General features: G+C 37.3%; 1 protein-coding gene across 3 annotated transcripts in view; it reads right to left on the reverse strand.

Annotated features, from left to right (window-relative positions):
* Positions 1-26,509, reverse strand: part of ROCK2 (Rho associated coiled-coil containing protein kinase 2) — a 103,840-nt gene that overhangs the window by 52,898 nt on the left and 24,433 nt on the right. For all 3 annotated transcript variants that reach the window (XM_083857387.1, XM_083857386.1, XM_083857385.1), the window contains exons 2-3: positions 11,156-11,237; positions 3,672-3,772 (exon numbers count right to left, since the gene is read on the reverse strand). In XM_083857387.1, coding sequence (XP_083713513.1) covers positions 3,672-3,772; positions 11,156-11,237 — 183 coding nt within the window. The remainder of the gene's footprint in view (positions 1-3,671; positions 3,773-11,155; positions 11,238-26,509) is intronic.

The raw sequence follows: 26,509 nt of genomic DNA on the forward strand, positions 1-26,509 counted from the left end.
GCTTTACTTCAGAACTGTACATCAGCAGCGAATGGGGAATTGAACCTAATAAACAAAGCACTTAATGAACAAAAAATAAACCAGCATCTGTTTATACAGGCCATGATAACAACTGGTTTGCAACACTAAGAAATCAGACAGTAATGACTGTCACCCAGACCATCCTGTAGCACCTAAACACAAGGAAGTCTTAACTTTGCTTTAGTTTTCTCTTCCAGCACCCGAGTAGGTCAGTCTGTTGTGTCACTGCAACATTACAATCCTTCATGGTTAGATCTGGGAGAAGGAACTAAAGATAAATTTCAAATCAAGATGATTTTCCACAAGTAAAAAGAAACAAGAACAACCCAGGATGTGCTTTCATAAATAACTGTTTCTGCATAAACCAGAAGTAACCTATTAAGCACCATAATTCAATTTTTCTGTCTGCCCTAGACACCAGTCACTTTTATTCATGGCATTGTGTAAGAGAAGAAGTGATCTGGAAGCTGGCAATCATTTTCTTCGCTTTCCCCATCCCTACAGACCCACAAAAACCAGAGACCAGAGCACAAGTGTGGCGTTTAATACTTCTGGATTTATAAGGAAATTGTTTCTCCACCACAGTCGGATGCTCAGACTGTGTCATCTGCATCTGATCCCTCTTTAACTGGACTATTTCTTAAGTTTTTTGGAGGGGAACAGAAGAGGAAAATTCAAGCCTTTAAAAGAAAAATCTAGCTGAAGACACAACATTAGAGAATGAGTTTCACTTTCTTGAGAGAATCTGGAAAACTGATTGCTTCACATCATTTCTTTAGCAAGAAAATGCGATACTGGAGCAGAAGACTAAGGGAAAATAAAATGAAAAAGGTCATAGCTGACTATTTTATGCTGCAAACATTACAGGCCAAAAAATGAGCATACTAATATAATCATTAGAAACATACAATAAATATTTGTTCTACAATTCTTAGGCACAATAACACCTACTAATAACACAATATTCATTAATTTAACTCATGTATTTAATCATGTTTTATTTATGGTTCTTTCTGTATTTAATCCCCACTGAAGCAAATTTCTATTCTGGTCACAGAAAAAGGTGTTGCAAAATATTTTCATTCCCACAAATCCATCATCTGCAACAGCGGTGTTAACATTTTGAATGGAATAGAAATAGATAGAGCTTAGTTCAATAGTTTAAACTTGTACCATACCTTGTGAGGCAAAAAATTGAGGTATGTGTGTCCACATCACCAGCTAATATTAGTTCAGATCTGCAGTTGTATTTACTAGCCCACTACTTTTCAGCTGTAAGACTGCTGATGATTACAGTAACATTATGATTTCTACTTGTATTTTTACTCTCCAGAAAAAGTGTTCTTTTAAATTGACATGAAGTATAGAAGAGCTCTACATGAACACACAGAAGTTTCTTTCCAATATCAAAGACTCTTGCTTTTTTGAAGGGCTTATTAAAGATTTAAAAAATCCCACAAAAACCCACATGACAGCCATGCAACCCAAACCCCATCATTGTATGACCAGGTTACTAGGCATTTTGTCATTACGTTTTAAAGGTCAGGCAAATGAAAAATAAAGTTTTTCTTCAGATCTCTCAAAGTGCCCAACTGCAGTGTGTATACACTACAAAAAATCATCTCTTCTTAAAAATTTAGATTGTGTATGACATAGTGAATTAATGAACAAATCAGGACCTTCTATTTGAAATGAAATGTTAAAAAAAAAATTAGAAAAACCTTTCTGTTCTTAAGAAATACACATATGAAAACAATGTGTTTTCATTCTTGAAGTACATCAAAAATATAATTCTCTTGGGTGCTTCCAGGAAATATATGAATGTGACACCTAAAAATGGCACATGACTTCTGTTATAGAGACTTGCTCTTTTTCATCTCCTATCCCCTCAACAAATGGACAAGAAACTCTACTCCTTACAAATTGATTTTTCACCAACTTCACGAGCCAGTGCATAAAGGAGCATCTCTATTCACTGCTCCATGTGGATTAATGTAAAGATACAAATGTCTAACAGAAGACTTTAAAATAAATCATTTGATGTGACTGTCATTAAAAAGACATGGAGTAGACTGCTTTCTTTCAAACACTCTGCAGAAGCCCCTTCACAAGAAAGGAAGGTTCTGCTTAACGTTTTGGTTTTGTTTTTAATTTCTTGCCTACAAGGATATAAAATCATATAAATATACATAATAATTCTTAAAAGTCTTGCTAGGAAATGAGGATTTTTGGAACTACTCCACTCCATAGTTCATTCACTCTTCTGGACAAAAAACAAGTGTAAATGACCCTGAGAGAAATAGGGAAGAGGGTGCTACAATCTCATGTTACTAGACTTGGATGAAGTTGTCTTAAAAAATTACAAAGATGAATAAAACCTGCTGATTAGATGTTGCTATCTCCCACACTAATCACATCTAAATTTGCAAATTACCCATGAGTCATGCAAATAATATTAGGCTAGTCAGAGGGGTTTTTTTTCCAGTTCCAACAAATTTCAGCCACACTAATATGGAAAATACAAAGAATTTTATAAACAGATCATACATTTATTGCCATTATACACTGTATACTTCCTATAAGGCCTTCACAGCTTAGATCTTACATTCCTCAACAAAACTCCAACACATCTTTATATTTTCCAAAATGATTTGCAAGAAAATATGATTTTCCCAGTTTCCCAGGGCAAAATTTCCACAGAGCAGTAAAATGCCAGTTCCAGTCAAAAAGAACAAGCAAAAGGATAGTTATTGTTATCTGGTGGTAACAAGATAAAAAGCTTCAATTGCAGCAAATTAGTTTCTCCCCTTTCTATTGAGTTGCTTCATAACCCTCTTCCTCTAAAAATACTCACATAGAAAATCACCATGGATCAGCTGGTGCACAGTTATCTGTTAGCTCATAGTAACTTGTCCCTAATGTTTGCATTCTAGATTCTACCTGGCACTTACATCCAAGGCTTATTTCAAAACTGACATACCAATCCATCTTATACATATATTCACATTTTTATACCACTTATCAAATAGTAGGACTTGGAAGTCCTGGAAAAATCAAAATTAAATGAAAATAAGACTACAAAACAGATTTCAGACTAAAGTACCAAGTTACTTTTTGTAGTTTGATTACCTTTTTTTAATAACAATTTCTCTGCAATAGAAATTTTAGAAGTTATTCCATTCATACTTTAGATATTATATTGCATACAATGTCAAGGGGACAATGTTAAAAGAATCTTTTAAAAATCCTGTGAGTCATGTCACTTAAAATACAATGCAAGCATCACAACTATAAGAACAAAACAACAACCTTTTGCTGCAGTGTTCACCTGCTCTTTTGTAGAAGGTTTCAGATATTATTATACAGTGATACTTGTGGCCAAAAAGATTTAGAATTGCCATGAACTGCCTTTGTGATTTTGATCAAAGGACAGAAAACATTCCTGAGATCCTCTCTTCCTATTCATCATATTTTAAACTCAGATTTATTGTTTACTATGCATAGAAACAATCTCTCAATACAATGAAAATTACACTTATTCTTTTTAAGAATTAATTTTAAATATAAATATAAATAAATATAAATAAAGATTGAGGAAGGTTTTGGCTAAAGCTGTTATCTGTCTAAACATTACATAATAACATTCTTACCAGCTGCACTTCTCCAAAAGCCCCTCTTCCAATCACCTTAACAACATCATAGTCTTCAGCTTTCATTTGTAAAGCTCGGATTTTTTCCACAATCTTCTCATCTAAAACGAATCAAACAGAAGTTGTGATAATGCATGTAATAACAGAACATAGAATTTCAGCTATTCATTTAGAGTAAAAATAAGGTATTTTTATTCAAATGTTTAGAGCCTTCTTGGTAATTCTTGAAATCTGTAGTCACTATTAATATCCCCCTTCCACTATTCTTAGGAAACCATTAACCATCTACCCTTAGCTGTAGCAACTGAAATATCTTTCGTATTTTGCTGAGTCTTATTTCACACCTCTAATAATCTCTCACAAGCTTATGGGAAGACTCTGGTAATGAAGAGAACCAGAGATGCCTATCTGGAATTTTCAATCATTCCTTGCTACCTGCTGCACTCCCAGGATCCGCTGACACTCCACTGATAATGCTGAGGTGGAGTACGTGGTGCACAAAAAGCACTGCAGGTGCAACCTGCTCCTACACACCTGGAGGGTTCAACAGCCTAAACATGGCAAGGGATGTGACTCAGTAACCTTCATGTACAACTGCAGATCACACAAAGACCTGGCACATCCACTCATCCATTCCATACGAAACATGGATTTAAATTTACGCATGTGCATGTAACTGTTGGCCATCTCAAAGTGCTTTTTTGGTGCTCACCACATGGGTAGTTCTACACTTCTTAAAATGATGCCTACAATGCTCTGTTCAGCATTCTGCAGATAGGCACTGCCTGTCAGTATGTATCTTATCAGCATTTGTGGAATCTGTAAAAGGGAAAACAGTGAAATTCTGACCTCTGACAAGTTCTAAAACCACACAAGGTCCTAGACTCTTTAATTTTGAAAAAAAAGGATGCTATGAATGTATTCATGGCTAAATGCATTTTAAAATCTATTCTTATTATGAGGACAAAAGATAATGGAATCAGTGAATGGAATACATAATACTGGAGGTAATCTGAAGCATGACAAGCCCCTACACACACTTAGAAGAACAAAACAAAGCAAAACAGGTGGCTGGAGCAAGAAATCTACCGGGGAAGAGCATGAAATTGTATGAAAAGCTGTGGATGCCTATATTCAGAGAGGGGTAGAGGTTCATAATGTGAGATCCCTGTTTAGGGTCAAATACCATGGAATTTTATCCCTAGAAAGGCATTAAAGAGGATCTCAAATCTGAACACAGGGGAGAAAAGGATCAGAAATACAGTTAATCCAGTATGACATTAAAGATGACATGGTCTAAGGGAGTTAATGATAAGAACATCCAGTAAATAGCTTAACCATTCCTACATATTCATGAGGAGAAGCTTGGCAGGCTACAAGCAATCCAGGAGATGCCTGACTATCAGGAACACTTCTTTTCTTCCAAACAAGCAATAAGGCAAATCAGGGAGGCACTCTGATTTATTACTCACAAGCAAGAATGAACTGGCTCAGGAAGACAAAGTCTGTGGCAGACTTGGCAGAATCAACTCTGAGATGGTGGAATTTAAGACTCGAACAGACCTGAAGAAAGAAAATAGCAGACCTTGGACTTCAGGAGAACAAACTATGGCTCATTTGGAAAACTCCCTGGCAGGATCCTGTGAAAAGCTGCTGTGAAGGGCAGAGAAGTGGGTTGATCTTCCAAGATGACATGTTCATAGCACAAGAACAGTCTGTTCTAGTTAGCTAGAAATCAAGCAGGAATGGCAAGGAGCCAGTCCGCCTAAATGGGCAACCTCTGCCTCAACTCAAGCACAGAAGGTAAAGGTTTGGAACATGGAAGCTGGGTTGGGTTACCCAGCAGGAATCTCCCAAACAAGAAAAGATGGAACTGGGAAAGCCAAGCTCAGATGGAACTGAAACTAGCCAGGATTATGAAGGTAAACAAGAGACTCTATAAATACATTGGCCATAAAAGAAAGAAGGCGGCAAATATTGTCCCACGGCTCTCAGTGAGGAAGGTGATCTAGTTCCAGGGAGAAGATCAAGGCAGTTGATGCCTTTTTTGCTTCACTTCACTCTCAAGCCCTGCTCAGAGGCATCCCAGCCTCTTGAAACCAACAGCAGAGTGTGGGGCAGAACAGAACCACAGTAGAGGAAGTTATGAGTTAAAGACCAGTGAAGCAAACTTGGCAAATGTCTTGAGACAATACAGGATGCATCCAAGTGTGCTGAAAAAACAGTCAAGACCATTGAACAAATGAAGTTTCCCTTTCTGAAAGGGCAGAGTGTTTGGATCAGTCACCGACAGCTGGCATCAAAAATGTAGCTGAAGGGTGCAAATGCTTGTGAAAATAAAAAAAATACCTGTCTAGGAGAGTAAATGGGAATGGGGAGGAAGGAAAAACCCAAACTTTTCTGCCTTTTAGGGTAAAAAAAAGTTCATATGCAGGCTATTTTCTTAAAAAAAAAAAAAAAAAAATAAAAAAAAAAAAAAAAAAAAAAAGAATGTGTATCAGGCAGTTCTGGGGAGTGTATTATGATGAATAAAAATGCAAGGGAGTGCAATTTTACCCCACAGATCAGACACAGTCAGTCAATGAATGCTGCTATGGAGTACATTAAGTCAAAAGTTGCTGCCCTAGGCAGAAGTCCAGCCAGAAGTTAAACTGAAGTACAGCCAGGAAGTGCTGCAATCCCACAGCTGAACAAAACCAAACAGAAAGCACAACAGAAAGATAGAAGTAATTAGGGGTGCATCCATAATGTCTGGTCAAAGGTGTGTGAAGAAGAAGAAGCTGCTGGAGACCTTGCAGAATCAGGAGGAATTAGAGGGCACAGCTCCAGACAGGGTAATGCTTCCTCCCTCAGAGAAATAAAAAGGGAACATGAGAAGAACATTCTCTTGCATAGATGGAAAAGAGCAGAACACAGGGAAGCAGAGCGCAGCAGCCCTCTGGCTTACAGAGAACACATCCCTAATGTAATGAAAATAAGCCTGATTGCAGGCTGAATTGCTTTGTATCCAAAAGGGAATGTGGCTAATGACACTGACATATAACTTGTTTATACATCTAAGACATTCTGTCTTACACACTGTGGCTTCCACGCTCTGCTTGGGAAAGTTGGTTATTTGATCCCTACTCCTACCAGAACAATATCATTAAGAATGGAACTGGAGCCCAGCGTGCTGATGCGACTGTGAAGACCTGGCAGGGACCTGCCTTAGAGAAGCCAAGAGAAAACCAGAGGAGCAATTAGCTCCTTAACTCAGTGTAAGTTCTATAGTGCACTAAATTTCTAAGATTCTTATTGGCATCTGACATTTCACGAGTGCTGCTGACAGGAAGCCCAGAGCACACAGAGCTGCAGCCCTGGAAAGGCACCCACACCACACCGGATAACACAGTTCTTTTGCTAACCACAGGATTCAGCAACTTCAAATGACATAACAAAATGCAAGGGAAGGAACCAGAACTGTTGATTTTGCAAGAAATTAATCTGAACAGATACATCTTTCAAGTAAGCAGTGTCTGCTTGGAGAGGAAAATGGCCAAAGGAACTTTTCAGGGAGTTTATTCAGGGAGTCTAGAAAAACTGGTGCACAGGTGCCACATCTCTACAGAAGTCTGTTCTATTGTAAATACATCCACTGTCACTACACTCTGCAAGTCTGCCAACCTACATAACATCAGCAAATCATTTTAACAACACAAGTTTCCAACTCCTGAGTGATGCCAAATAATGTACAGAAAATCACTGATCCATTTAGGGAGTTAAGACTTCTGGGTTGTACCAGGTCTGTTGATGGCACCACTCTCCGTGCTCCTGTTTGGATTTACTCAAAATCCATTTTTCATGCCCTTCTATTCATGATGATAAGATTATAAATGATTAAAAGTTTCCAACTATTGCTTAAACCTGTTATTTAACTATTTAAGACTAAGTTGCATCTGAATGGGTGACCACCAAAAAAAGGCACAAGCCACTAAGACATGATTCAACACTTGGCAAATCTTACATGGCAGAAAAATTGACTTGGAAGAATTTGCTCAACCTATTGTCTTTGCCTGGATGACAGAAGAGGAAAAGATCAAGAAAGATTTGTTACACCAAGCCCATGCTGAAAAACTCAGCCTTTTTTCTAAAATAAGCAAATTAGTTTTTGCTCTCAGAGGACTAAGAGATTCCTCTCATAGTTTTGGGAATTAAATATTGTATTATGCTTTTCTGTTCCATGAATACTCTAAAAAACACAGCAATTTAAATCAGAATCCCAACAGTTGATTAAAGCAACAGAAAAGGAAAGAAAGGACTGAAAAGGAATGGTTGGATTATGTGACATATTTAATGTGCCTCTTCTAACAAACACAGGCTCCACTTTGGTTCAATACCTTAGAGAAAGTGGTAGGAAATCAGAATAGTAAGGCAAAGCAGGCGATTAAAGAATTTCTTTCATATTGAACAAGTGAAGAGGCTACTTCTGCAAAGTGGTCACAGAAACAGAATGCACCAAACTCCTATGGTAGGGACAATTAATAAATTGCCTTTGTGAAACAGTTGAAACATTTGAGTTTCACCTTGCAATTATGAGTTGAGCTGAACATAAATTAATGTCTCAGCTGAAGTGCAAGCTATTGCATTTTTAAATTAAGATAAGCTATTAATAAAACATTAACCTGAATAGTAATGACTTGATGTAGGTTGGAAGTAGGGTATATGCAAACCCCTAGGAATGTGGTGGGAAAAAAAATTCCTTTCTCAAAGTGTTATTGTGGAAGAATTAAGTAATTAAACTGACTGTAAGTGTGATGATTATTTAGTGTTCTTCACAATTTCTGCAGACTTGTGTAATATGGATGAAAACACCTGCAGTGACTCTGCTTTAGCTGCCTCACTGTGCAGTACAGTGTAACTCACAGGAGGCCCTGACACCTCTCCATGCTTGCCTCAGGAAGCTTTAGGGAGGGATGCAGGCTCCAGGCCCCCAGCACAGACTGCTCAGCAGAGTTTGTCAGAACCTTTTGACAGCAGTTTTCAGCTGGGCATTTGCATCAGCTCTTCAGATGCTGAGAAAAATCACAAGAGACAAGAACTCACTGTTCCTTACCCTCAGAAAGCAATAACTTACAGTTCCATAAATTCTCAATACAGTTCACAACTTTTCTTCCAAGCCCAAGGTGGCAAGAGGCTACAGCAATCACGTGCCACACTCTTTCCAGTGAAACTTGCTACCCTCAGAACAGTTTCCAAGAAGACCTGAGCTAGAAGGTTTCCAAGAAGACCTTTAGCAATTTTAAACTGCACAAAATGGCAATGTCAACAAAAACCCAGTTGTTGTCTTGTTTTTTCCTCTACCTGAATGGCTCATTTTGTGCCAGCGCAAATATCAGTGAAGTGAAATGAAAATCAGAAACTGGTCTTTGCTTTTCTTTTGCCTGACTAGTTTTAATAAAAGGAAAAACGCACCACCCGACTCTCTGCATTAATTCTGCTCAGTTCCCCTGTGTGATATATAACAAACCATACAACCACCTGTGTCAGGAAGGACTTTGAAATGAATCACAGTGGCAGGATTGATTCTTCCTTTTGCAATAGCAGAATACTACCAGCCTCAAATGTTTACAAAATTCTCATTTCACAATTTATTTTTTCCCAAAGTGTAAATCCCAGAAGATATGCAGCACTGATTTTATGTTCTCCCAGTCAGTACAGAAACAGGAGAGAAGTTACATGTGTGATTCCTAAGAAAGCTGCACTGTCACATGATATGTTGGCCAAATTAGTCAGGTGTTGCATTTTTTAAAGTTCATCAGGTAAGAATGAAGGGTACCCTTGAAAACTCTTTATTAATTACTGTGATTTTATTTGCAACGCATCTCAAAATTCTTTTAACTATATCTGGCTATTTCAACTGTATATTGTCAGCTGATGTAACAACAAAAAGGCAGTAATAAAATTGTGAACAAAAGTATATTTTAATGCTTCTGACATTACTGGTAGCCTCTAGGTCATGTAAGATACTTTAAAATATTTACTATAACAATGAGAGAGAACCTAGAGGAGGAGAAGGAGCAACAGCCTTCCAAAAAAGGGAGATAGACAGGCAGAATGTTCAGGGGCAGAAAACAAACAAGGAAACAAACAAAAACCAAACAATCAAATAACAAACAAACAAACTCCCAGCCTGTTCCTGAGGTTAAATTGTTTTCCCACAGCTACTATTTCTAATAGTCGAAAGACACTAGTCTTCTGATCAGAGAGAGGCTTCTAATTTTATTCTACTGCACAACTAGTAATTTAAAAGCAAATATGACCAGCTCATAGAAGTTGCTGATAAATGTTATTTATGTCATTTTCATAGGGCTTTCCCCTCACTTTACACATATGCTTAGTTGCAAATAACAAAGATACTTAAAATGCTGTTACAGACCCTTTCTTTCATAAATATCTGCTTGAATTCCTTTGAACTCAAACTGAAAATAATCCCAAGGTATGCCTCTATGTCCTAATCTGCTCTTTCTTATTTACTGCTTTTTAACTGATTTCTCCCAATGACACTTTACTGGCAACTGTAAAAGCTCTATGTCCATCTACAGGGCTCTGCTAAACCTCATGGAGAAGCACAGAATTCCAAAAAACTCACCACAAATTACTACACCAGCCACTTTTTAAGTGAGGAGTGTGAGTGGATATTCCAAGGAGTCCCAGGGCAACAGAAGGCAGACACACACAGCTCTTACCAGTAAAGGATTCAAAAGAAGTTGCTGATAAGACTGCATCTGCAGTAACCTAACCTCAACCTACACAATAGAGAAGTTGGTTTTTTTTTAAATGTATCTCAAAATAAGCTCACTACAAAGCAGTTATTCCAAGAAGGCTTACTCACTGCAAATCACATTTTAAAACAAATAATCTGCTATTTTTACAAGAAAAAAGATTCTGCTTATATACATAAATAGAAAACACTTCAAAACCACAAAACAAAGCTCCTCTGATGAAGAATCATATGCTTAATAAACTCCAAGATCCTGTCTACAATTAATTTGGAGAGAATCATAAACATTTATGCAAAGATTCAAAAATGAACCAACAGATTTTAAGGTACAACAATTTAGTTTTAAAAACCCACAGAAGGCTTCTCTGTTAAATACAATATAAACAATGTTGACATTCAGTGTAATGAATTCCTGAAAAATAATAACTAGGATATAATTAGCAAGTTACGTAGCTACACATATGTAAGATAAGAAAATAACATAAAAGGATTTTTCCAACTGTATTTAGGAAAATAAAAATCTGGTATTTTGCAATGTATTTTCACAATATAACAGCTCCCTAAAATGAAAATTCTCTCTGTAATAAATGGTCCTCCAAAGCTTTCTGAAACTTAGAGTTATAAAAATAAATAGAATAATCATGGGCAAGGCATTTCTGACCACTCAACTTCTTATGACTGAGATCACAACAATGCCATTGTTTAAGGGCTACTTGCAACTTACATCTATTTAAAAAATTATCAATGTTCTTGTTCTTCCTCAGCGCTGGATAATCCAGATCAAGGACCAAAGAATTCAAGCCATCCTGAAAAAAAATAAAAATAAGTTAATTGACTTCTAAAATCTTAATTAACAACTTTCCTAAAATTGCTGCACTAAGACTGATTATATATTATTCAAGCATGCATTACATTCCTAGTAGGCAAATCAAACAAGCTCTCAAGTATGTTTATAAACCAGCAGAGGAGCCAACACACACTGACTGGCTCCAAGTTCTATAAACAGTACAGCTATATTACCACTGATTAGTGGCACTGGGACTTAAACTGGAGTAGTAGTTTTAATCTTAATCAGTAAGTAATCTTACTCATTAAACACTGATTTAAAATACTGAGTTCAGTCAATTCATTTTTCTTACTGTTAAATTTTTTCCTGCAAAAACATTATGTTCGTATATCCATATTATAGCTTTGATCAAAGACTCTCTACCTTCTCATTTTGGACATTCAAAAACCTATCACACATTTTTTTTGGAAGCAAGACGTGATCTAAACTTAAGAAGACAATTCACCACATAATTCAGGCTCACAAGAGTAGAATACCTTTTCTAAGTGACTCAACAGAAGACGAGCCAGAACTCCACATGCCATTCTGCTACCCATTATCAATGCCTCAGCAGAAAACAATTGAGACTTAAAATGGAAAAGGATGAGATCACCAAAACTAAACTAAAAATAGTATTTTAAATGCCTGTTATAAGACTTTACTCAATTCCACCTTTCTGCAACCTGGAAAAACTTTAGAAAATTACTCTTCAAACACAGAGATCTTTCCAGTTACACAGAGACAAACAAAACTAAAAATTATTTTCAGATACTAAGAGGAGTCTGAGACACCAATCATTGTCAGCAGCTCCAATGTTCAGCCTGAACTGGCAGCTTTATTCATTGCCCTAAGAACAAAATCCTGAGACTGCTTTTTCAGGTTTTTGAGCCTTGACAGGACATCACAGAGATTTAAGTCAGAGACCACATCATGTTTACTAATAGACAGCACACAGAACTACATAGCTTTCCAGTCTTCTTAATAACTGAGGCTATAGCTAACAACCTGCTGATTTTATAATTTTTGTTAATATATCTGGGAAGGTAATTTATTGCAAATATTACTAAAATTATTATATTCATTTTAATAACATATCTGGAGAGATTCAAAGGCAAAGCCTAAGAATATTAAATACATTTTGAATGCCACTTTGTCTTAAATAAGCTCATACAAAAATAAGACCACCTCATCCGTGGCAGCATCACTTTACACCACAAAATGCATTAATGATTAATACCATTTTCAAAATGAAGATAATTTATTTATTTTTTTATCTCCTAACAAATGAAAGTGTCTTGGAAAGTGTCACAGAGCTGCTGATGGAGTATGGGTTACACAAATGATTAAAAGCTGGTTGAAAGACTCGGCCCAGAAGACTGATCAGTGGCACAGAGTCCAGTTGGAGCCAGTCACCAGCAGTGCACCCCTGCACTGGCACTTCTCTGGTCAGAGAAGGATTTCACAAAGGTCAGTGAGGGGAAAAGCCAAGTCCTGCTGCTGGAGAGGAAAAACCCCAGGTACCAGGAATGGGCTGTGGCCTGACAAGCAGCTTTGCAAAGAAGCATCTGAAGGTCCTGGTGAACAACTACTCTACTCTGCACTGATGAGGTCTCACCTGGAGTGCAGTGTTCACTCCTGGTATCCCAAACCATCAAAGGCAGGGATCTACTGGAGTGAGTCCAGCAAAGGGCCAGTAAGATTAAGGCATTAATACATTTCTCCAAGGAGAAGAGGCTCAAAGAGCTGTGACTTTGCAGCCTGAGAGGAGAAGACTCAAGGCAAGGGTGTTCATCAGTGTCTGTAAGTACCTGATGGGAAGGACTGAAGAAAAAGCACTGCTCATTGAGAGGACAAGAAGCAATGGAAATAAGGTAAACCACACAAAATTCTATTTGAACACTACACTTTTTTTCTGTGAGAGTGGTCACGTACTGGAACAAATTGCCCACAGAGGCCAGGACATGGTCCTGGGCAACCTACTTTGGTTGACCCTGCAGTGAGCAGGGTGTTCGACTAGACAGTATCAAGAGGTCCTTGCCAACCTCAAACATTCTGTGACACCTATAATATTTCCACTGCTGCACAGACAAAAAGGTGGAATCTTACTGTTGATTCTATGTAACCGTAACTGTTATGACAGTCTTACAAATCAAGTTTTAGAACTTCCTACCAGTAAGAGGCATAAGACAGTGTAAATAAGCAAACAGAAAGTCAGTCAAGAAGGCACAGTAGTTGCTTTAATAACAGTAAATTTAGGAATTACTTCAGCCTCGACCATAACAGTTGCTGTGAAACACATTAAGGAGAAAGGAGTGATGCACCAGGACAACACACTCATCTTTCCAGAGCAAGAGAAGACTTACCACCTATTCCTAATTTACATGACACTTTTACAGAACATACAATAAAACCAAACCAAAGTAACAAAGTTGTTATATACTTATGGATTAGTCACTACATGAATTGCACAGGTAATGCCCAAGAATCCAGACAAATCCAACAGAAAGTACTAATTTGAGATTACTTCCTGCAAAATAGCATAACAGAATCCATAGTACTCTCGATTTGGCAAACACCACTTTCAAAAAAGGGTATCTTATTCTGCAGCAGTGTGTCTGCAGAAATATGGATCCTCACCCTGTGACATGTATAGAAGGACCATATTGAATGCCCTGATGGGAACAGCTGGTCCACCTTTCAGGATTTTACCTAGCTCAGTGAAGTATCAATTCTGATTAGATGGAAGTCTACACCAAACTCCAACATTTTTCTTTCACTGCTCCTGGGAAAATACTCTCATGATCACTAACAACTGGGTAGACATTTTAAGGGAGATGTAAAAGCAGTCTGTGCTAATAAACATCAGCAATGTTATTTTGTTCTTCCTATTTCGCAGGGGAACAGAGGTGAAGTCACCTGATGTCTTTTCATGTGAAAATATTTTTGTGGTTGACCAAGAAACCCATATATAGAGCACCTGACTTCTATCTTATGCAAAACATCAGGGGAAAGAACAGTTATCACCAACAAAAATTTTAGTTAAGTTGGATTAGAAGGTTCAAATCAATCATAAGTTCCACTTTAAGTTGAACTGTATATTATAATTTCAGATGTAATTTGTTTCCCCTGTGTCATTCTGATTCCATGGCTTTTTTGTGGTCCATGCAAACTGAGAACCACATTTGCAGCTGATTTTTAATTAGCTCTTTTTGCCTCTTTTTCATGGGCTCAGGTAAAATTTTTCACAAGTAGTTATTAATGAAATGAAATTTGACAACAGCACAACTAACTATATTAGCTCTTTGGAAGTGTCCTAACTCCAGAACACAGCCAGATACAGCTGGTGTCAAAGAGAGGTGATCAGTATCATCATCATAAGGAACAGAAAGTGTTTCAAATTTGTTTCAGCCCTGTGAACAAATCTTATTATCATATTCATTCAAAGACAAGATCTTAAGCTTTTAAACGAAGTTTCAATGTAAGAGATTTGAAGTTCATATCAAGATGTAATTGATGAAAAATCTGTCCTGCACACTAGCATTTTGACAGAAGTTATTTCCTACATTTTCACTGAAAGACCTACTTTATAGCACTTAACAGAAAAATTCACTACAATTAAGAAGCTGGGTTAAAAAATTATGCAGTGAAACAGACAGTTGGGATTGAGGAGAAGTAATGCAGGAAATGACGTCTCCTCTGTCTAGGCCTCACAGATAAGTCACTTCAATCAGGAAATATGCTATTAAAGGGATTTCACTGCTCACTTCCCCTTTCTGCTCTTACAAAAGACTCAGAGCTAACAGGCCAAAAATAGCAGCTTCCAATCAAACGCATCACTGGCAAGACAGATCTGCTCCCATCAAAAGCCTTTTACTGATGGCAAGCCTGCTGAAATGGTTTCCAAGAGAAAAGACTAAACTTGATAAATTTTGCAACACCCTCCTACTACAGAGGGTATGAGGACAGAGGAGCAGAGTTTATGGCCACTCTGACAGAAGTCGCCCTTTGTGGACAACACGCAGCTTGGCTTTCCCAGCAAGCAGTTTGCACTGTTTACCAACCTGAATGAACCAAAGGAAAAACAGGCAAGCAAAGTTCATGAAATACAGGAACTAAATGTTTATATTCTTCTCTGACAAAAGGGTCAGTAATAGGGTAAAATACTAGTGTAGCTTCTCAATAATTAGCTTAATATTAATTCCAGGCAATCCCACAGAAGCCCTCACCAAATGAAACCATTCTGTGTTGATTAAGAGTTTCTGATGTTGAAGTAACTGTCTGAACCTGTCTAACATGGATATGTGCACATAAACACCACTGGCTGTCGAAAGCAGCTTTGGCTATTTTGATTGATTCCTCACTTTCAGGATGTGAAAAAAATAAAATACCAGGCCAAACAGTGAATGACTGAACAGAAAAGGTATCAGTTAGCTCAGAAAACAATTCATAATCCTGCAATAAACATAAAAAGCCTGATCTAGTGAAAGACGCCTCTGCCCACAGACAAGGGGTTGGAATAGATTATTTTTCAGGGTTCCCATTCAACCTACACCCATGAGATCCTAGGAAAATTTCACTAAACCATTATTTATAAGAAAACCAAAACAATATTCCTTTCCTCTTCCAAATTGTCAAATAAAATTTAATATAATATGCTGCAGTAAAAAGCAAGGATAAAAAAATCATGTAACATCACATTGCATTTTTCTAACTTGGCCTAAATGCTTTTAAAGGCAGAACTTCCCAAATCTACAAACACAGGAAGTGAGCATCTAATAAGTCTTCCCCAAGACTAAAGACTCCCCCATGTTCGTCCATATTAGACCCTTAAATAATTCTGGTCTTTCCTGAGCAATTACAGCTTTCCACAACAGCAGCTACGTTTGTATGCAAGGTGAACAGCTCAGTAACAGCATACAAGAAGAAAAACAACTGAAAGGTCATATGCAAGGCAAATACAGCCTTTTCCCAAGCCTGTCCTGCTCAGCGATCTCTAGGATATGTTGCAATTCACTTTTCTCTTATTTAAGCATTAGCAATCAGTATGTGAAGGATTAATCTGGGCCATGATAATGCAGCCAAAATTTACTGCTGGGAGGTCTTGCTACTCTAGTTCTTTAACAGTTTTGCATTAATTAACAGATTTTTTTTAGCAGTATTGAGTATGTACAGTTTAGAAACCTAAAAGCAGCTACTGTCCACAAATGAGTATGTAAATACTTAACAACAGGCTTACAGTCTGATTTCTGTACATGAAGGTAAACAAATACTGAAATGGTTTTAATGTTGTCTACTATCAAATACAGGCAAATTTTTCTTCATCATACAAGCAATGCTCCTCAAGACATGTTCTCTTACGTGCTGCATCTTATGTGCATATTTCAATGTTTTATACATTTTCCCTGCTATTTGAAAGGCACAGTGTGAAAGTGTAATGATAACAACAGGATGGTAACAGCCCAAAAGCAGCTTCTTCCTAAATACTTATAGAAGTATAATCACAAAATTGTTCAAGATGCAACAAGATGGACCTTAAGGAACACCACTGTAGAACAGTAAAAGCATATAAATAATGATCAGGAAGGCAAAAAGTTATAATGAGTTGTAGTTGACAAGATACAAGAGAAAATAATGGAAGATACTTTATATTAAGAACAATTTAAAAAAATCCAATAGGAGTTGCAAAAAACAAAGAATGCACAGAAGGTTTAAGTTTTCCATGCTTTCTGCGATAAGAAATGAAAACAAATCCTGAAGAAAATTATTATATACATGAAGAAATGTGCTGAGGACAGCAAGATCCACTACAATTCACTCACAGTATTTAAGGAGACTGTCCTAATCAATTTACATTGAAAACTCAGGAGAGCAGGAGAGGTCAGCAGGACAGAAAAGGGTAAATCAAAGCACTTCCATTAAAAGGCACAGGGTTTTCCAAAGTACAGATCAGAATATTTGGCAGTGGGGAGTTAGAACGAGACATTAATCATCTTGTACACATAGAAGATTAACATGTGAGATCTGGGCTTTAAAGTTTTTTGTATTCTTCTCAAAGATAAAACAGTGCCATATAAAAGATTACTGGCAGATTATAGGGAGTAATCAATAAAGCAAAGCATCTTAACATAGGAATAAAAGGCAAGACTCATCATTAGCAAAGTAAAAAAATATGGTATAGGAAATCATGGAGAAAAGGTCCAAAAGATAATAATTAGGAGTTTGGTAATCATCAGGACTTGGAAAAGTGTGTCAAAAAGAAATTCCCTTGGCTTTGTCCTGTTTCAGTTCTACAGAATATTTTCATCGTCACAATAAAGCAACAGAATTAGAAACAGATCTATTAAGAACTAAAAATAAAATAAATAAATTCATGATACCAAGCTTGGAGTTTTGAGCACAGGCTTTTTACTGCATTCAAAAAACCCTCAAAAAGAAGGGAAAAAAAACCTGAAAAAAATACAGTCAGATGCAACTCAAAGTACAAAAAGGGGGAAAAATCTCCACTAACATATGCTTTTCAAATAAGTTAAATGCCCAGAATATAAAAATTGAAATAATGACCAAGCAGGAAAATCATGGAAAATGACATGGGGTTATAGCAGACCAGAAGTCCAGTCTAAGATGCATAGACAGGAGGTGCATTGGATAACACCTCACAGAGAACTGAGATTCTTTTGTAAATACATTTGCTGATATTGGTACAGCCTAAGCCAGAATACTGTGTCCAGTTGTGTGAATCCCTATACAGGACTGCAAAAGACAAGCTGAAAAAAAACCTGAAGGAAAGTTAACAAGAGCAGGCAAATGATAAGCAACTTGTGCTAAAATAGGCTGTCAGGACTCGAGACTTTAGTTTTTAAAAAGGTTAGTCTAAGAAGGCAGGACAAGTTCTCTCAGAATATAAAAGGCTGTTATAAGCAATGCTGATGCTAGAGAACACCTCACATTCCCCAAGAACAGCATAAAAAATTAGCTGAACTAGGCACAAAAGTTAGATAGCACATTAGGGAAGAAACTTCTAAACAGCAGTAGTGATAAACTGACATAATGCAGCTCCTCAGGGAGTTGAGAAATCACCTTCACAAGTGATACACAAACTAGAGAAATATTTATTACAGTAGGTCCAGCTGTGGATGCTTTAGCAGTGATCTCTAAAATTCCTTCCAAGTCTACCTAAAATCTCTTCACAAATTACTGTAAGAAATAAAGGCAATAAATCAAGCTAAAGAAAAAGGACTGAAAAAGGAGTAAACCAGAAGCTCTGAAAATACAGCTTAATATTATTCACTTAAAAAAAAATTAAAAAAAAAAACCAAAAACTTAACCAAAAAATGCACATTTTTTCCTCTAAATTGGTTGTTGCTGTTTTCTCTTTAAGCTTTAATAAAATAAAACTGGTCTTGCATGTGTTGCTGATTATCACTGTAGCCATGAAAAATTCAGCACTTCCGCATAATCTGCTTTCATCTGAAGTCACTGCACATATCCAGGTTCTTTAGCTACTTTTGATTTTAGAATTCACACTGCTTTAAAAGATTAATGTGCACTAAAGCCCACAACTACAAACCTGTTAAAATGACACTAGGGATAATTTTCATTGTAAACCTATTCAGTGTAAACCTCCAAGGCCTTTATTAGCAATCTTTGCTTCTTAACAACAGAGCAAGAGTGGGAATTTTGACTGTCACTTTCCCTCAGTCACTTACGCACCAGCTCAGATGGAGTTTGCCCAAGCAATCAAGCAAAACAATTCAAGTATTAGAACTGCAAAAAGACTATCTACAAATGCACAAAAAAATAAATCCATGTCTGGAATTGTTTCTCTGACATCCTGAAAAAATGGAATTATCTACTGTTTCAAGAAAATCCAAATGCAACACAAAGCATTTTACTCATTCCTCTTTTCCCAAAAAGTGCTTCCAAAGGCTACAGCTGCTGGACTAAAAGGTAACATCAGGAACACAGATAAAAGGTCAGGAGGCTCATCTGTGCTCTAGGATGCAGACAGATGTACAGCCTATTCTTAAAATCATGTTTTGACCACAAAGTCATCCTTGTTCCATATTAACGAAGAATCCCACTTCTCCATCATGAAAATTATTCTATTTGTCTTTTTGTACCCTCAGACAGTTCAGTCTGTGAAGCAACTGCCAGCAACTATCCATTGCATGTTATACCATCAGAATCACTCACCCTTTAATTCCACTGTGAACTTATTTTTGGATAAATGTATTTCCTATATATTCCTTCATGTAATGCTGATGGTTGTATTATATTACCTATTCTTACTAATAAGACACAAGTAGACAATCTACTAACTAAAAATGATGCTTATTTTAGGGTAAATAACGAAAATTGTAACTACCTCTATTACAGTAATTGGAGCTGCAAATAACATAGCTTGAAAAAAAAAAATCAAGAAAAAACCTAACACCCTCCTCCCCTAAAAGCATGATTAATTAGAAGTTACAAAAGGACTTGGGGTTTTTTTGTAGTCACTGATTCAGAACAAATTATAAAATGTCCCTGTACTAAAAATACCAGCAACTGTTTAAAATCACTCTTTAAAACACTTCTAACTAAATAAATAATGGTCTGCCCATCATGTTATCTCCTGCTTAACTTAAAATTTGATGTCAGCAGCATATTCTAATCAGCTGCACCACATATTTCTTAAAATGTAAGTGCTGTACTCCACCATAATTCCATGAGCCCAAAGTTCCAGTTAAAGTGAGGAATAAAACTGAGGTAATCAAAATCACATCTAACTTTGGAGTACAGAATTTGGATGCAGTTTGGAAAAACCTACATGTAAATATGTTAAAATACATAAATATTTAAAATGTTTAAATATATAAAATAAGAGAAATAACACTTCAATTCCAATTCCTGTGTCAAGACTCCTAATGGAACATTTTAGATTTTAAAGCAGTCAAGGAATTTTTCTGGATGTTTTCTGCTGGAACTTTACATACATTCTTCTAGGGACTGACTAAAGTAATAGTTCCATCATTTGTAAAATCCATGATGATGAGGTATTATCAAAACCTGAAGTTTTCCTCATCAATTTCAATAACAAAAAAATATTTTAAGAGGTCAATAGCCTCAGCCTCTAGGACTGTAACAGAGTTTGTCTCTCCTGACAAGCCCAACTAAAAGCGTTAGAAAACTCCCCCTGCAAAACAGGGAGAAAAGCAAACCCTGTCCCACCACATGACTGGCTGTTCTGTACAAAAGAGACTGGATTCCCACTCAGGACAGACATTAAGCAGTCACTTTGAGCAAGGGTTGAACCTAGATGACCCCCGGAGGTCTTCAAAGCTGAGTCATTCTGTGATGCTACAATTACTTGTGACCTGAGCATATGGCAGGTCAGCAACATTAAAATCAGTTTTTGGATCAATGAGTCCAAAATTTTCTGTTCTTGCAAAGATAAAGACAGTCTTTGAATAAGGAATTTCTTTACTGTAAAAAAAGTATGAAGTAAAGCAGTAGAAAATAAGTGTTGACAGGAACTTGCTATCTGCAGATTTTGAAAGATCTACTTCAGCAAGTCTGGTGAAGTGAATGCCTATTGCAATCTGCTGCTATAATTACTCATTTTCCAAGTTTCTGAGCAAGAAGTTTGTTTTGGGCACAAATCTATATTAATTAGCAGTATTTCTCCCACAGGATTAGTTAAGACGTTCACACTGCAAACAACTGCTCCCCAAAGCTGTGAGTAGCCTTTATCAAGATCTTTGGGCTTCTTTCATTGAAGAGGAGGTGATGCAAAGGGCTACAGAAGAGAACAAAAAATTTCTTCTGAAGGAGTTTTTCAACTACTTCATCAATAAATTAGTTTAGTCATGGAAGAACTTTTATTTCTTTAGTCACTAAAAACTAGTTATGTAATATTTAAAAGACATCAAGGAACTGCAGAACATTCTTTTAGAAGCTGCTAGCATGTGAATTCATTACAAAATTTAAAATTTCTATCACAGTTGACCACGAACTCGGGAAAACAACAGCTCTTGATTTCTGATCTGTTTATCTAACCATAAATTCCACTCAGTGGGTGTTGTTATATCCTCTGCCTTATGAATCAGTTTGCAGAAGCTTTTAATGCTAATTGCAAGTTATATCAGAAGGAACTGTATTTAAAAATAAACATTACATAATATTAAGACACTCAAGAAAAACTCCCATCTACTGCAGCTTGAAGAGACAAATATAAGCAATAAACACTTGTGTTTGTACACAGCACCTCAGTTTTGCCTCAGTCAGGAAAAACAATACCTTATCAGTGTCTGTGAGATAGTCAAATGTCATGTACGACCATAATAAAATAAACATATTCTGTCACTTTGGGTAGTGTAAAAAATCCCATGCCATGCATAAAAGCATGACTTGGAGCATGACACAGAATGACTGTGATTAAACCTGTTTCTCTTAAACTGGGAAGCATTTAGTATTTCTGTCCCTAGAAAACCAGAATATGCACACATACATGCACAGTCTCTCACACTGAAAGGGTGTGAAGGACAAGAACAAAAGCTTCTATGAATAAATCCGCAACTAAAGAAAGTAAATGGGGGCACAGTGTCTAGGTAGAGCAGGAGACCTGGGGAGAGAAGATGGGCACTTCAGGCCTTTTTTGCTGTAGTTCCCTGGGACATACAGAGCTCCACCTCAGGCATCCTCACAGGATCCATCTGAGGGGTGTGAAGAAACCAGTTAAAACCTTTACCAGGCTGCTCTCTACCACTTCTGAAAGGTCACAACAACTAGGGGAGTCTCCTGTTAAGTGGAAAAGGACAAATTTTCTGCAGAAAAGCAGGCCAAAATTCCAATTAAGTTCAGGCCCCTGGACATCATTATCAGTAAGATGGAGAATAAGATAACTGAATAAATTGATCAGAAGTAAATTGTATATAATCAACTTGTCTTCTCTAACGAGATGACTGTTTTGGTGCCCAAACAGTGAGCAGTGTTGTTTATCTAGACTTCAGCAAGGTATTCAACAGAGATTACTGCAGTAATTGTTTGGGCCACTTGGGTACACAAACAATCACTTGAGTGGAAACCTGGCTGGACCATCCGGCTCAAAGTATCATTGTGATCAGCAGAATCAAGTCCAACCTGGCACCTGGTGACCATTGGCATTCCCCAGGGACTAATAATGGGAGCGATACTGGGACCAATACTGTTTGTTTTTACTAATGATCCAAAAGCTGGGACACAGTGTACCTTCAGCAGCCTCATGGATAACACAACTGGGGCAGTGGCTGATACACTGAAGGGCAGAGCTGCTATTCAGAGGGCCCAGAAAGGCTGGGGGAAATGGGCTGAGAGGGGCCTCATGCAGTTCAGTGACACACACAGCCTCCCACACGTGGGATGGAATATCCCCACACAGCAGGAGAGGCTGGCACTTGATGGCTAGACAGTGGTTTTGAGGAGAAGGATCTGAGGATCCTGGTGAACAAAAAGCTGCTCATGGGTCAGCAGTGGGCCTCGTAGCAGAGGAGTAGGACAAGAGGCAACAGACACGGGTTGCTATATGGGAAACTGAAATTGGCAATATGGAAACATTTTCTCCACCATTGTCAAATGTTGGAACAGGTTGTCCAGAGAGGATATGGCATCTCCACGTTTAGGTATTTTCCAAACAAAATTCTTAAACATCATCTAATTGAAGCTGATAATGAGCATATCAGCTGTTTGGACCAGACCTCCACAGGTCCCTTGCATCCTAAATTATCCTATGATGGGTATTTGTATTCAATTCTGGAAATAGCTTCAACCAGAGCTCACTTACTGACAGGGTGCCATGTACATCTCCAGAAATACCACAAATTATTTGGCTAGACATTGCTGTTAGAAAAGCTGACAGGATATTTTTGAAACAATATTTCATCGTGAATTGTATTATCACAGTGTCATCGATCATGGACCAGGGCCTGTCTGTGGAAGATCAGGACTGTTTTGTTTTGTATTGCAGTCAAATCTAAGATAAGAGACGCCTGATGGATAAGCACAAATTGAAATACGCAGAGACAACATCAGACAGTATCACAGGCATTCAACTGGAACCTCGTCTCCTACGTATGCAGTGACTCAGACTTCCTGGCTGGCTGGATCCCCATTAATAGGAAGATGGAAAGCAAATGAAGCCAGCATGCAAGACACTTAAAACAGAAGGGAAGGGTTTATTCACATCATAGAACTCATTGCCACGGGATGTTTCTGCTGCCAAGGAGTTTACATTGGGCTGAAGGCTATTTGATTCAAGGGAGATAAAGCTGTCAAGGGCTGTGAAACAGAAAACCACCACGTCTACCTTGGAGATTCCCTGAGCTGCCCCATCTCCCCAAGCTGGGAGAGAGGAATTGAACAGGCAGAGTCCTTCTTCTGCACTCTGTCCCAGGCACTTCTGAGCTATTGACTACTGCTGGGAACAGCATAGTTAGACTAGAAAAACTCCTAATTCAATCTAGTGATCCACTTTCATGTTGTTGCTTTGGGAGACTGTCTTTTCATGCTCACACAAGCTGCTTTAATCCCTACGAATAATTACATGGAAGTAAGACAAGTTTCTTTCAACTTAAGTAGTATTACATGCTCTGGACAAATGGGAATATCATGGCAAACTCAGAAGTATACATGGAAAAAGAGAAGAGCTTCAACAACAGATACTAAAGATAAACCATTCTGCAACCAGCAGTACATTGTATCTTGCCTCATCCTCCCAACCTGCAAGAGGAGTCTGGAAACTGGGGCTGGAGGAGTAATTTGTTGATGAGGTGGTGATTGGCCAAAGGTTGGACTCTGACAATCTTGGAGGTCTTTTCCAATCTAAATAATTCTGTGAAATGTGAGAAAACAGAGGCTGGATTCAAATGCTGGCTCTGGCAACAGCCAAATCAAGTGCTGCTGCTAGAAAGCAGGCTATGAGCTTGCAGAAACACTATCAGCCCTGTGCAATAAAACAAATTTTCTAATATTTGAAATATAAAACAAACAAACAAAATTACCATTCAGTTATGTTTTTAAGTCATGCTGCATCTATTTTAAGCCAACTTTTACATTTGGGAGTGGCAGTACAACTGCATACACATACAGACATATTAGAAGGGGAAAAAATCAAAACTTAGAGGATAAAATAGAACAAAGGTTGACTGCCCAACCTTATGTCACTTCCCCTTTGACATTCTAATCTAGCATCGAATGGGTGGCTGTGCAATACTTTGTGCACCCTTTCCTGGATACAACTTCACCTCTTGCTCAGTGAAAACTAAAACCAACAGAATTCAGTATTTAAAATTTCTCTCAGGTAGCTTAAAAACTACTTTCAGGTACATTCGATGTTCTAGGAACTTGATTTTCATTACTGCACAGACAATGTAAAAACCACTCACACTGCAGTTTCTGAAATACCATGACTGATTATCAATTTTACAGCTGGTTAAACCTCATTCTCGTTAAAAAAGGCCATTTGTTGTGGTAATACTCTAGATGGTAACTCTGAAATAAAATGGGACACTTGGTCTGGCATTTGCATAACGAGTTCCCAGAACATTCCTCTTCCCAATGTTCCAGCTGTAGGTGCAAACCAAACAACTGGGTGTGCTTATGTATACAAGATCTCTTTGTTGGCATTTGTGAAAAGGAATCACATCAAATTGGCAAAGGAAACTGTAGTCCTCTTAGAAGAGAGTTTAAATCATAATGAAGTTCCTTAGACTTTTACTGCTAAGAGTGAAAATAATTTCAAGCTATAGCCATACTTTATATATAAGATTCATCTTTAAGAGAACTCTAGTGTCTTTTTTCCCCAGACATCTTAATTCTCAGTATCTGAATTTTGAATTTAGTGTTATTTGCACAATTTCACCAACCTAGGAAATTATTGTTTTCAAATCCAATTCAAAAAAAGACTTATCTCTATTAACACAAGCTCTATTGCAAAATCCTGAAATTACAGCAAATATACTTTTGTTCACAGTACAGATGTTATTCCTGAACTACTATAAACTCACTCTTCTGTTCATTATGGATGAAGTAAAATCAAAGCTTTTGCTCTCTGTATGCACACTTGTCCTTTTATCCACGAATAATGTGATTTTCAGATGGACATACAAGCCTCTGAGCTCTCAAGAAAAAATCTCATCCAAACCTACCACATTTTGGAGTCGATATGCAGCTTCCCTGTCTTTTACTCTTCAACAGAGTTCCTGGTTCCCAACTTCCTTACACAAATCAAGAAGATGGAGGTACAGAGGTTAAAGATAAGAAGATCCCATTTTAATTTTCATCACTTAGAGGTACAATGACCCACCATGCAGCTTAACTTCTAATACTTATTTCTAAATTTTGATATCACCCTACACTACACAGTATGCAATTCTATATTTAACCCATCTCTTCACTCAGAATGCCATCACTCTCAGTGGAAATACTTAAGTTACATACCAAAATAGAACTCCTAGAAGCAGTAATCCTTTATGCTGACTCATTGATCTGAAAATATAATTTCAGTTCTTCGAAAGCATACACCTAATTTCATTATGTGCTCAAATCACCCATGTTTACATGTACTTTTCAGAAACTCTGACTTACAGTTACTACCACAGCCAACTATTTGTGAAAATTCATTAACGTGCAGCTAATCCCTACTATTCTGTTTGATCCCACAATTACTTCAATACATCTGAATAACAAAACTGTCATGGAAACCTGTTTGAAAAGCACATATGACTGAATTTGCCTAATAGCAGCAACATAAAACTTCTTCTAAAAAGGATAGGCAGTAAGCGTCAGGGTAGGAGATACTGTGGTCATTGAATTAGAAGATATTTAAGGCCTACTATTAATTATAAAATATTGGTCAAAGTTCAACATGAAAACAAGATCACATTTGCTCATGCAAAGGATTTGGAAGAAAGAAAACCCACAGACAGGTTTCTACAGTAAATCATGATACTGAAAATTCAAGTTAGTATTAAAATGAACAGAAAGAAAATGCCAGAGTTTTAGCAGGCATAATGCAGGCAAGAAAGGTGGTTAATAGTTAAAAAAGATGAAAGGATAGAAAAGGATTACAGAGGAAAATGTCAAACATCATTCCAAACACATTTTGAAAGGAATTCTAAATATTATCACTTAGACTTGGTCAAAAGGAAGAAAGGAGCAGTTAAAATTATTATGGCTTTTTTCAATCTGAATGGCTTAATTCCAATTATGAACCAAAGTTTCTGCACTGACTTTAAT

Source organism: Zosterops lateralis (genome assembly GCF_965231275.1).
Source record: "Zosterops lateralis genome assembly, chromosome: 3".
Taxonomy (NCBI): Eukaryota; Metazoa; Chordata; class Aves; order Passeriformes; family Zosteropidae; genus Zosterops; species Zosterops lateralis.